The 12,749-nt window shown below is 47.1% G+C and overlaps 1 protein-coding gene across 1 annotated transcript in view; it reads left to right on the forward strand.

Annotated features, from left to right (window-relative positions):
- WDFY3 (WD repeat and FYVE domain containing 3) overlaps nt 1-6,330 on the forward strand; it is a 197,175-nt gene extending 190,845 nt beyond the window's left edge. Inside the window, exons 65-67 of the mRNA XM_014949934.1 lie at nt 1,262-1,459; nt 2,519-4,118; nt 4,196-6,330. Of these exons, the coding sequence (XP_014805420.1) occupies nt 1,262-1,459; nt 2,519-2,639 (319 nt within the window). The 3' untranslated portion in view covers nt 2,640-4,118; nt 4,196-6,330. The remainder of the gene's footprint in view (nt 1-1,261; nt 1,460-2,518; nt 4,119-4,195) is intronic.
- The last annotated feature ends 6,419 nt before the right edge of the window (nt 6,331-12,749 follow it).

A 12,749-nucleotide genomic window follows, 5' to 3' on the forward strand; every position in this document is an offset into this window, starting at 1 on the left:
TGTGCTGCCATCCAGTGTGACCTGGGCAGAGAAGAAGAACCTTATGAGGTTCAACAAGGGCAAGTGTAGGGTCCTGCACCCGGGGAGGAAGAACCCCAGGCACCGGTGTAGGTTAGGGGTGGACCTGCTGGAAAGCACTTCTGAGGACCTGATGCTGTTTTGTCATCTCTCTGTGCCACCATCCAGCGTGACCTGGACAGGGGGAGAGCTGGGCAGAGAAGAAGAACCTCATGAGGTTCAACAAGGGCAAGTGTAGGGTCCTGCACCCGGGGAGGAAGAACCCCAGGCACCAGTGTAGGTTAGGGGTGGACCTGCTGGAAAGCACTTCTGAGGAGAAGGATCTGGGGGTCCTGGTGGACCATAAACTCTCCATGAGCCAGCAATGTGTCCTTGTGGCCAAGAGGCCAATGGGATCCTGGGCTGCGTAGGGCAGAGTGTGGCCAGGAGGTGGAGGGAGGTCATTCTCCCCCTCTGCTCTGCACTGGGGAGGCCACAACTGGAATCCTGCCTCCAGTTCTGGGCTCCCCAGTTCAAGAGGGACAGGGAACTGCTGGAGAGAGTCCAGCGAAGGGCAACAAAGATGGAGGGATTGGAGCATCTCCCTGATGAGGAAAGGCTGAGAGAGCTGGGACTCTTCAGCCTGGAGAAGAGAAGGCTGAGGGGAGACCTTATCAATGCTGACAAGTATCTCAAGGGTGGGTTGAAGGAGGATGGAGCCGGACTCTTTTCAGTGGTTCCCAGTGACAGGACGAGGGGCAACGGGCACAAGCTGGACCATGGGAAGTTCCACTCCAATGTGAGGAAGAACTTCTTTGGGGTGAGGGTGGCAGAGCCCTGGCAGAGGCTGCCCAGGGAGGGTGTGGAGTCCCCTTCTCTGGAGATCTTCAAGCCCCACCTGGATGCTCCTGAGTGATGTGCTCTGGGCAGCCCTGCTTTGGCAGGGGAGTGGGACTGGATGATCTCTAGAAGGTGACAAACTGTGACAAATCTGTGATTTTGTCTAGGGCAGCCTTGTTCAAGGCCTGAGATAAAAAACAATAAAAATACTAAAATAATTAGACGTATTGGACTGAGGGATAAAAAAAGGACTGAGATAAAAAAAAATAAAAATACTAAAATAATTAGACGTATTGAGCTGCGTTATGTTCCACGGAGTGTTGTGACAGCTCCGTTTCTCCATCAGACCAGGCTAAGGTGCACACGAGTTACGGTGCCAGAGCTGTTGGCTGGAAAACTTGCTTTTTTTTGTTCCTTCTTGCAGGGATCACAGCAGAATTCTGATTGGGGACGGCCGAGGCAGAGTGTTCAGCTGGTCTGTGAGCGACCAGCCCGGCCGCTCAGCAGCAGATCACTGGGTGAAGGACGAGGGGGGGGACAGCTGCTCGGGCTGCGCCGTCAGGTTCTCGCTCACCGAGAGGCGTCACCACTGCAGGAACTGTGGACAGCTCTTCTGCCAGAAGTAAGCCCACCCAGAGCCTCCTTTGGGGGTGTTGGGTGCCACAGAACTCTGCTGAAAGACTGAGGTTTCCCTTTACCAAAACACAACCGATGAATCAAAGCCCATCAGAACTCCCCAAACTTTCAGGGAGGAATTGGAAAAGGCAGACCAGCTCCTCACTGGAACAGGTTGCCCAGGGAGGTGGTTGAGGCCCCATCCCTGGAGATATTCAAGGAGAGGCTCGATGAGGCCCTGGGCAACCTGGTCTGGTTGGGGGTGTCCCTGCTGACTGTGGGGAGGTGGGACTAGATGACCCTTGGAGGTCCCTTCCAGCTTCTATGATTCTATGATTCTATGATTAATAAACCCAGTTTGCAAGACAGGTATCAGGAGAGAATGAAATCTGGGAAAAACCCCAGAGAAATGAACTTGGCAAAGGAAAAAAACCACCAAAAAAAACCCCAACCAACCAAACTTCTTTTGCAGCCACCACTTGTTCTTGTCGTTCTCCAAGCAACCTGGTCAAAATGTGAACTGTTATGCAGGACTAAGGGTGCTGATTTAGTAGCAGGCAGGAAAGTGGATGACACAGGGGGGATGTATGTGAGCTGAGGTGGGAGTGGGGTCTCTTCTCTGGTCCACTGGGTCAGGCACGGTATTTCCAGTTTCCTCTCTGTAGCTATAATTGGGGTCTAAACTGGTGACAAGAGCTCCCTCTCACCCAGAGTCTTCACACTGGGGTGATCATACCTTTCCAGTTCTTCCTCTGCCACGCTGGGTCGCGTGTCCTCCTGGTCCACTAGGTCAGGCATGGTATTTCCAGTTTCCTCTCTGTAGCTATAATTGGGGTCTAAACTGGTGACAAGAGCTCCCTCTCACCCAGAGTCTTCACACTGGGGTGATCATACCTTTCCAGTTCTTCCTCTGCCACGCTGGGTCGCGTGTCCTCCTCAAGTGAAGTTTGGAGAGTTCTCTGGTCTTTGAAAGCATCATGAGAATGTCCACACCTGGGATGGAAGATGGCCAGGTGAGGAGAGGACCTGTGTTTTTTTCACAGCCTTGTTTGTTTCTCCTCTGCAGGTGCAGCAGGTTTCAGTCGGAAATCAAGCGTCTGAAGATCTCGTCGCCGGTCAGGGTCTGCCAGAACTGCTTCTACAACCTGCAGCACGAGCGGGGTTCAGAGGAGGGGTCCAGAAATTGATGGGGTCCCAGCAAACAGAGACAACCCCCCCCATCCCACCCCACCCCAGCCCAGCCCCCGCCGTCGCCCCGAGGACTGGGGAGAGTATCGTGCGCTGATCGGAAGGGATTCAGAATATTGTCTGTTTACACTTAAGTTTTTACTGAGTTTTAAGCACTAAAAAGTGAAAAAAAAAAAAAGGGATCATTGAATTGATTTGTGTTGACAGAAGGTAAACGAGGCTGAGGGCATCATGAAGTGAAGAGCAAGGCCCAGGAAGACATGGTTAATAACCACAGATCCAATAGAACTGTCAACCCCTAAACCTGCGTTGACGTGGCTGTCCAGAAAATCCTCACTTATCCTAAATAACCCGTTCTTGTCTTGTTTTGTAGAGCTAGTCATCTTTATCGGGGGGGAGGGGGAGGGGAAGGCTTTTTAGAAGAATAGTTGTAAATCTGCCTTCTTCGCGAGCAAACTGTGTATATTGTAAATAGGTATAATGGCCTTTTTATCTAAATATGAACTTAACTGCCTGTTACATGGGACTTCAGATTAACCACTAGACTTCTATACTTTGTGTGGCATCTTTATCTCATCTATCGATTTAAATACGAATGTTTAAAAAAACAAACAAACAAAAAAAACAAACAAAAAAAAGAAAAACCAGAAAACTCGAAGGCATTATGCGTTTTTCTGTTAAAAATCCAGTCTGTGCATGTTTGTTCTTTCAGTTGCCCACAGTATCTTAATTTAAGTAAGGCTATTCATAGAATTACATGGATTTTTTCAAAAGAAACCATTTTTGAGACTAGGACTTGGAGTATTTTATCCTAGCTGTAAGATAACCAGGAACTAAACTGTACACTTGTGTTGCATTTTATACCAAACTCTTGACCACCTCAGTGTTGTTCATATTTAATGAGGCCTCTTTTATACATATATGTCAGAGCTGCGGTTTTGTTAATTACTTGATGTTCATTAGCAGCTGATTCATGCAGTGCAAGAACCAGCTTTTAACTTCTTTAGTCCCTAGCAATTGGCTGGCGTATAGATACAGAGCCAATTCCTCCTGCCTAAAATTGAACTGCTGTTGTCCTGTAGCTTGTTTGCAAAAAAAAAAACCCCAATTTCTGGAACAATGAGGCGTTGCTCTGGATGATAGGGTGATATTGGTCAGGTCAGAAACGCTTCCAAGAGCTGTCTTCATGTTTCAGCCCGTGGCATCAACCTGAGGACAAGTAGATTTCCCTTGCGGTTTTTAAGTTAATTCCGATAACGAATTTAATTGCAGTATTTTTTTACTACTCTCTCGTTTGTTTTGCACTACGTGTGGGATGAAGTAGATGAACACCGATGCCCGCTGGGGTTTGGAAGGTGAGCGTTGGATAGACCCCGTGGATTTAATTTCCCAACCAGGTGGGAAATTGCTGGTGGGTTTTGGGGGGAGGGGGGAGCAGGCTGGTGTGTTTGGTTTGGTTTGGTTTTTTTACCGTAGGTGTATATATATTTTGTAAATGGGTGACAAAGAGATACCTGGTGTGTTTGGTTTGGTTTGGTTTGGTTTTTTACCGTAGGTGTATATATTTTGTAAATGGGTGACAAAGAGATCTAGGTCTAGGTATATTCACCGTGGTGAGGATGTGACCCAAACCAGCAGAAGACAGGTGGCCCTGCTCTTTCCCTCTGTTGGTCCTTCAGTTGGTGTCTTCACTCCAGGTGGTGGTGGTGTCCTTCCCTTGGAATGGTTTGGACAGGCTCTGGCCCTGGACCAGCACTGCCCTGGGAGATGCCAGACCCTCCGTGGTGGGGTGGGAGCTCCTTCCAGGAGGTCCTTGGTGCTGTGGGGACACACCTGTCTTCTCCTGATTTGAGCTTCTAGCAGTGAATCATTTGTTCATCCCAACCACTTAACCCCGGTATCACATGTTTATGCACTGAAGGGTTAAATACCGTATTTTGATACATGTTTGTTTATTATGTACGTGCTGGTCTGTAAAATGAGATATTTTTTCCTGTTTTTGGTATGTGTCCTAAGTCCCCCAATTGAACAGAAAGGCTTCTCCTTGCACGCTGTTGGGTAAATGCAGGTTGGTTGAGATGATCTGACCCAAACAGATCCCCTCGGATCCAAAGAGTGGTGACTGAGTGGAGACACCAGGACAGGTTTGTCCCTCAAAAGGGGGAGGAGGTCCTCAGTGAGCGTGTGCAGGATTTCTGTGTTCTCTCTAACGTTGCCTTCACCCTTCCCAAAACGATGCGAAACCAGCAGAGTTCAGAAGATCAGGCTTAGCGGCCTTTAACGTTTTTGGTTTGAAGGAAAGGCCGTTTTAACAACTCTCAAATGCCTTTTTGAGTCCAACAGGGATTTCTTCCCCCTGCCCTCCAGATTTCACATCAGCCCCAAATTTAAAGAAGTCTTCTTTCCCTACGGATTGGAACTCATATGGCTGCGTAACCAAACCCCAACAGAAGCCAGGATTGTGACAGTGACACTGTCCTAGTGGAAACACTGTGTAGGACCAACGTGGGGTGGTGAAGGGAGTGGGACCATCAGGGAAGAGGGTGGTCAACTGCATCCAGCTGCATCAGCAGGTTTTACGGGGCTGTGCTTTCCATGTTTGGCATGGAAAAAATCAAGGTAATTACTAATTACAGTTGCGTAGCGTAGAGGATAGTCGGGGTTTACGTTGTGCAGGTGGAATCACCACAGCCTCCCTTCTTGACCCTTCAGACCCTGGTGGTGCTGGGAGGAGGTGAAGGGGGAAGAACCAGACTTACTGTGTTCCCTCTGGCAGCTGGTGCTGTGGGCAACTGCTTTGTTCACTTGGGGAGTGGGTTTTTGAGGTGTTTTGTTTTCCCCCGTTTCTTTCGAGCTTCTAATGCAAACACTTGCTTTGTTTTTCCCTGTAAAAAAAAAAAAAAAAGACTCTGTCGAGCAAAACTATACTCATGTACACTAACATTAGTAGGCTGTATTCTCTGCAAGTACCTCACATGTCTTCTCCTGCCTTGTTCTCTGTAGTGTACTGACCCATGTACTCCTGCCATGCCTGTGTAGTGTAACGTCACGCTGATGAGAGGGGGTTGGCTGCCTCCGGCCGACAGTCATCAGTCCGATAGCAAAACTCTTTAGATAAGTTATTTTGCACTTTCTTATGTATAAAATGGGTAGAAACTTATATTTGCTTTGTATCATTTAAGAGACTCAACTTTCGTTTCGGTAAATGAACCGTGTATAAAATATTTATGCAGTTAAAACTGTTTTTAGAAAGTATTTTTAATTTCAGCAAGTTTGGTTACTTGTTGCATGACTATTAACACAGCTGACTTTTTGTGTCAGTGCAATGTATATTTTTTTTTGTCCTGTTATTAACTTGTAAGCCCTAGTTAAATGGCCATTTATTTGTACAGCATCAGGAGTAAATTGAAGATAACTGGCTAAGACTGGAGTGTGGAATTTTGTACTATATTGCAGAATCCAATATCTGTTTTTTGGTGGTTATGTAAAAGGCCTGACGATTTACTATCTAGTGTGCAATCTGTGATATCTGAATGTTCATTGTATATTTGTCTCCAATGCAAAAAGGTAGAGTAACACAATTACAACAATACATGATGAAATGCAATAGTTCAGGTACTGAAGTTTTTTGGTTTTTTTTTTTTCTTTTTTTTTCATTTCAAATAAATACCTGCTATTTACCACCAAAAAGCTGGTTTGCATTTGTTGGAAAGGCTCAACCTTTGGAGCTGAACAGGTGGGAGTGGTAACTAATGGGCAACGCGTTTCTGTGTCGTCAGGAGGAGTAAATTCCTATTAATTCCTCAGAGTTTTGCTCTCTGGGTGTGAGGAGGGGCACCCGTGGTGATGCCCTGTGAAATCATGTCTTTGTTTATTCTTTTTTTTGCTTCCCAAGTGTCACTGTAGAGCGTGAAGGCAGCAGAATTTGATGGTGTGGAGAGGAACAGGCTGTACCCAGGTAGAGAAGGCAGAGAGGAAAGAATGCTTGAAGTCACGCTGGGTAAGGAGAGTGGAAGAGGAGGAAAAATCCAATTTAAATCTTCCCCGGGGAGAGAGTGACTACTAGAGCAGAACTTACCTGGTGAGAGACAGCTTAGCCTTCCCAAATCTTGAGATTTTTTACTAATTCTTGGACTGAGGGGAGACCTTCTCGCTCTCTCCAGCTCCCTGAAAGGAGGGTGTAGCCAGGGGGGGTCGGTCTCTTCTCCCAAGGAACAGGCGATGGGACAAGAGGAAACGGCCTCAAGTTGCACCAGGGGAGGTTCAGGTTGGAGATTAGGAAAAATGTTTACATGGAAAGGGTTATTAAGCCTTGGAATGGGCTGCCCAGGGAGGTGGTGGAGTCACCATCCCTGGAGATATTTCAGAAACGTGTAGAGGTGGCACTTCAGGGCATGTTATAGTGCCCAAGGTTGTTGGGTTGTATCTGTTCATGGTGTGTTTTGTGTTTGGTTTTTTTTGGTTGGTTGGTTGGTTGTTATGGTTGGACTCACTGATCTCAAAGGTCCCTTCCAACCATGAAGATTCTGTGATTCTGTGTTGGGGCGGGGAACCACCACGGTGCTGGTGGGACTCAGCCACCACCATGGGATATGAGTATACATACAAGAGCTGAGCAGCTCTGAGACATGGATTAGCAGCAAAGGGTGACAAAAAAAGGACTCTCTTTAGCCCCAAGGGGAAGGGCTGGGGCTCTGCTGCAGGACAAGGCTGCTCCTTTCAAAGGAGAGAGTAAAAGCAGGGTTGTGTTCAGCTCTAAAAGCAGTATTAATTAACATTACTTCTGCAGATGAGTTAAAACCCTCAGCTGTTATTTCTCCTTACCCTTTATTAAAATAATGTATTTAATTTTTATTATTCATACTTATCTTTCAGGATAACTGAAAAGTCCTGAATCCCTGCAGGAGCCAACTGGAATTCTTTAATTGAGGAAGCCCCACTTGTTTCTTTGCACTGTGTCACAGGATGACATGGCTCACCATCACGACTCTCCCTCTCCTGGGCTGCTTTCCTGGCTTCACAAAAGAATTATTATATTTTCTAGACTTCTTTTAGAGAGGGAGCTTTCTGATTTCTCGGTGTTGTCGTCTATCAAACTACAAAAGACAAAAATAGCAAGTTAGAAGACGTTGCCCTGGTGCAGCGAAGCCCATGGGCACCCAGAGAGGAGGTACTTTGTCCTGGTTATCGCTGGGTGAAGGATTTTTGGAGACAAAACCTTGGTTATCAGAAAGTTTTTATGGCCGGGGCTGAGGCCCAGGACTTACAGGACCTTCCTTGAGAGGTAGGAACTTTTCCAGCAGTTTGCAGCGGGGTGAAAGAAGAAAAAAATCCATTTTGTAGCGACACAACTTTAGGAGCCAATTCTTTTATTAAAAGATGTTTAAAGCATTCCAGTACAGACGTATCTGCCCCACTGTAGCTTTGAGTTGATGGAGACGAACAAAAACGTTTAAAGAAAAAAAAAAAAAGGCAAAATGGACACTTCTATAAAATGAAGTAGATCATGATGAATTACGGACGCTGTGATTACACCAAACACAAACATCAACCCCCAGAATCACACACAGTCCTAAGGCAAACTTTGTAGGCAATTGCACTTCAGTCTGTTGGGATTTCTGACACGCTGCTGCCCTGGGTGAAGAAGAGACACCCCCCTGGAGATCTCTGGAGCTTGGGACCCAAGGAGTGACCCAGAGCCTTGCTCCACCACCCGTTGGGCTCGTTGGGTGAGGGACCCATGGCCCTAGCAGTGCCCAGCTGGGTGTAAGAAGAATTAAACCTGTTTCACTGCTGCTGTTGTTTTGTGCTTCTCCCTTTCAGCTGGACATCCCAGTGCCTCCCACCACAGCACGTCCACCTGCTGAGACAGGACAAGGGACCTGACCCCGTGGGACCCAGCGGAAACCCCGCGGTGAGTCTGAGCTCCTCACACTCTGCATTTCCCCCCAGTGTGTAAAAAGCAGCAATATTGCCCATTTCTCTCCACACCCCTGTTTTCTCAACCACAAACTGTGCTCCGTGATTATTCTCCAACCCTGAGCTTTTCCAACAAAAGGAGGTTGCGCTGAGGGACCCCCCTGTATTAAATAACTGGTTGGATCTCATTGCCATTCCTGCTCACCTCCCAGAGAGACCAGCTCTCCTCAATCCAGGCTACAAATGACATTTTACTGAATTATCATCTCTACAAAGCAGGAAACCCCCCCCTTTCCAGGTGCCAGAAAGACTTGGAACTCCAGTTGCAGTCTCAACAGCTCTACCAGTAAAGCCTCTGGTAACACAAGGAACCCCCTGTCCCTTCCATACCCTCCAGCAAGTATCTAGCTGGACACTGGTTTCTGCTTTTCTGTCACCCACAGCCCCTGCAGAGTGAGAGAGATCACTGCTTCAGGGGGGATGTTCAGGCAAGAAAAAACTCTTACCACATCCTGTGGAGATCAGGCTCCATCCCTAAAAGGTAGGAAAAAAAAAAAAGCAAACACGCAAATGACATTTTACTCAATTATCTCTACAAAGCAGGAAACCCCCCCTTTCCAGGTGCCAGAAAGACTTGGAACTCCAGTTGCAGTCTCAACAGCTCTACCAGTAAAGCCTCTGGCAACACAAGGAACCCCCTGTCCCTTCCATACCCTCCAGCAAGTATCTAGCTGGACACTGGTTTCTGCTTTTCTGTCACCCACAGCCCCTGCAGAGTGAGAGAGATCACTGCTTCAGGGGGGATGTTCAGGCAAGAAAAAACTCTTACCACATCCTGTGGAGATCAGGCTCCATCCCTAAAAGGTAGGAAAAAAAAAAAAGCAAACACTTGCTATGGTTTGCTCAGTAGCCACCCTTAACGTTCAGTTACAGTCTGTAATAAACCAAAAATATTATTATTTTCGTCGAAAGAATCGATGCACGGAAAAGATGGGAGCTAGAGAGCAAACTGAGCAAACTTTCATTTCTTTCAAAGTGTGAGACACATCCAGTGATCCTTCAGTAACAACCCTCTCTGACAGGCAGCTGTTGCTGTTTGGACAATTTGCTCTTTGTCTTCGAGTTGAAAGGAGCTCTCTGCTGGGCAAGAGGATTTTGCTGGTCCCTGGGATGTAAAGCTGGTCGCTTGCGAAGCTGCTATGGGCAGCAGGAGGATTATTGACTAAATAGGAAAAAAAAAAACTAAAAGAACACCTTTTTTTCACAGCAGAGCTGTACCTAGCTCTGGTGGAGAACCCTATACCGAGGTGTGCTGGCCAGATGTTACCAAAGCACCTGCTGATTTGATCCCTCAATACAACAAACTGCTTCCATTTTTTAATAAACCAAAAAATATTATTATTTTCGTCGAAACAATCGATGCACAGAAAAGATGGGAGCTAGAGAGCAAACTGAGCAAACTTTCATTTCTTTCAAAGTGTGAGACACATCCATTGATCCTTCAATAACAGCCCTCTCTGACAGGCAGCTGTTGCTCTTTGGACAATTTGCTCTTTGTCTTCGAGTTGAAAGGAGCTCTCTGCTGGGCAAGAGGATTTTGCTGGTCCCTGGGATGTAAAGCTGGTTGCTTGCGAAGCTGCTATGGGCAGCAGGAGGATTATTGACTAAATAGGAAAAAAAAAAACCTAAAAGAACACCTTTTTTCACAGCAGAGCAGTACCTAGCTCTGGTGGAGAACCCTATGCCAAGGTGTGCTGGCCAGATGTTACCAAAGCACCTGCTGATTTGATCCCTCAATACAACAAACTGCTTCCATTTTCCCCAGCGTGGCTTTATTCCACCAACCTCACAGTCCATCCCCTCCAAATTCAGTGCCACACACCACTTATGTCCCACCAACACATAGACGTGTTGGCAAAGCTCACTCTGCCAAAACATCCCCAAACCTGAAAGGCAAAGGCAGGGACTTGTTCTGATACTCTTCAGCAAGAAGGGTCAAACGATGAAAAAATCCATCCGCCAGGAAACTGCAGGTTTCTCCCAACTTCTTGGAGTAGAAGAAGGTCTGGTGTGGTTGCCACTAAATCTTGGTAGGGAAAAAGCAGCCTTGTGGTTCAGGAGGCAGAGACCAACCGTCCTGGTTCTACAAAATGCTGTTCTTTTCAAGCTGGCACTCAAGAGTCTTCACGAAGGAAGGAATCCACACAAACCAGTGTGAAGGTACCTCTGCTCTTAACGGCAGGAGGAAGTGGCATGCTCCTGGGCCACTTGGCAAAGGATTTCATCATGGACTTGAGGAGGAGATTGAGAAAAGCAGAGTGAGGAGGCAGGGGACAACCTGTGCGTAAGGAATGCGTCTCTGCAATCTCCTGTCAGTTATTGATTGGCTTTTGCTTAGAGCAAAAGGGCTCATATCTTAGTCTTAAATACTGGTTAAGTCACTTCAGGACAATTAAGTGGTTCCACACCCCCTCACTGCACCCTGCTCTGAGCGGGGACGGGCCTGGATGACACCCACTTCTTTCTGTGATGATTGATTGTTTAAAGGCAGTAACAGCAACTGCCAATTCTTCTTTTATCTGATCATCTTCTGTTCTGCAAAGCTTTGTCACATCCCTTCCTTTATAAAGTTTAGAAGGAGTCATGGATGGATCCTTCCTCTGAGAGAATAACCACTGTTAGAGGAAATTTTTGTTCTCTATGCAACCAGATAGGCATAAACCACCAAATGCCCAAAAAAACCTCCAAGGGGAATTAAAACTGTCACTTCACGTTACACCTGGGGCAATGTTTAGAAGCTGCTCTAACTGCCAGGGTCGCTCCTCAGAGCAGCTGCTCTTCCTTTGCAGTGCTTCTCGTTAGCAGCCTGCATTGATTACCCTCTCTTCAGCTCGGCAAGTATCCAGCACCACTCAAAAAAAAAAAAAAATTAAAAAAAATCCACGTGTACTTGTCATGAACACCCCCAGTGCCCTTGGTATCTTCTGTCAGGATAGATGGCCAGCCAGAGCAGCATTTGGATCAGGGTGGTAGGAATGGCACTCCTCCAAATCCCTGCAGGGCCTCTCAAGCCTGTCTGACACTTGATATCAAAGCCAACCCCCTCTTGATATCAAAGCAACTCCCTCTCCAGAGCTCAGCCCTAACCCCTGGCTCTGCTGCCTGCTGGGGTTAACCCTCTGCCACCACCTCTCAGACCTGCTCTTTCAGAGAGGCATCTCTTTGGCAGGAGAAAGGCTGTCACAGACCAGGCTGCAGCACAAACTGGTCATGATGACATTCCCAGAGCCCATCTCTAAACCTCTGCCGGGTACAAACCTCTCCAGGGCTTGGCAGAAAGCCACCTTTTGCCATTTTTTTTGCATTTGTGGGCACCTTCAAACTCCCCACAGCCTGAGAACCCTCTCTGGCCTGCTAAGGACTCAAAGCGCCCCTCTGCAACCCAGGACCACGAGCAGCAAACCCTCTGACCTCAGGTGAAGGTTGAACCCCCAGCCCTGGGGAAAAATCTGGGGGAAAGAGAGAAGGGATTATTATTGTAAGCCAGTCCTGGAGGCCCTGGCCACAGCAGAGATTGCCATACACCACCTCACAAGATCTTTGTTGCTTCTAAAAATCAATGTACACGTTACGGACACCACATGATGGGACAAAGCTCTCAACACCCAACGCTGTCGGTACAACCCTGTGCTCTGCTGGGTGCTGTGGAAGAAGAAGGTCTGAAGGAGGCACGTTGGGACAGATCTTCACCTGCTGCCAACATGTCACCTTCCAGTTGGTGTCACAGCAGCCACAGGAGCTGGCTCAGAGCTCTGCTCCCCTCCCATGCCTCACTGCACACAGACTCCTTCCAGAAAGGGAAGAAGTGGAAATGCTTCCTTGAAGTACAAAACTACCTTCCGGTGCCTGAATATCTGACATCTACTAGAAACAATACCCCAAAACTTATAAAAATTCCCTTGTGCTGTTATACTGCTCTCTCCTTTCTCTAGCTTGCTTACTTTGGGCATTTTCACAGCTCCCTGTGTAACATGAATAGACACAGGAGAGGACAACTAACTGAAAGAAACCTTCAGCCGAGGGCAGGAATATCCTCATATATTTATGAAGAAATAAGCTCTCCTGTCTTCCACATCCAAAGAATTTTCATTAGTAAACTCTCTGAAATTAGCTGGGTTTCTTTTTTTTTA

Source organism: Calidris pugnax, unplaced genomic scaffold (assembly GCF_001431845.1).
Source record: "Calidris pugnax isolate Ruff unplaced genomic scaffold, ASM143184v1 scaffold42, whole genome shotgun sequence".
Lineage (NCBI taxonomy): Eukaryota > Metazoa > Chordata > Aves > Charadriiformes > Scolopacidae > Calidris > Calidris pugnax.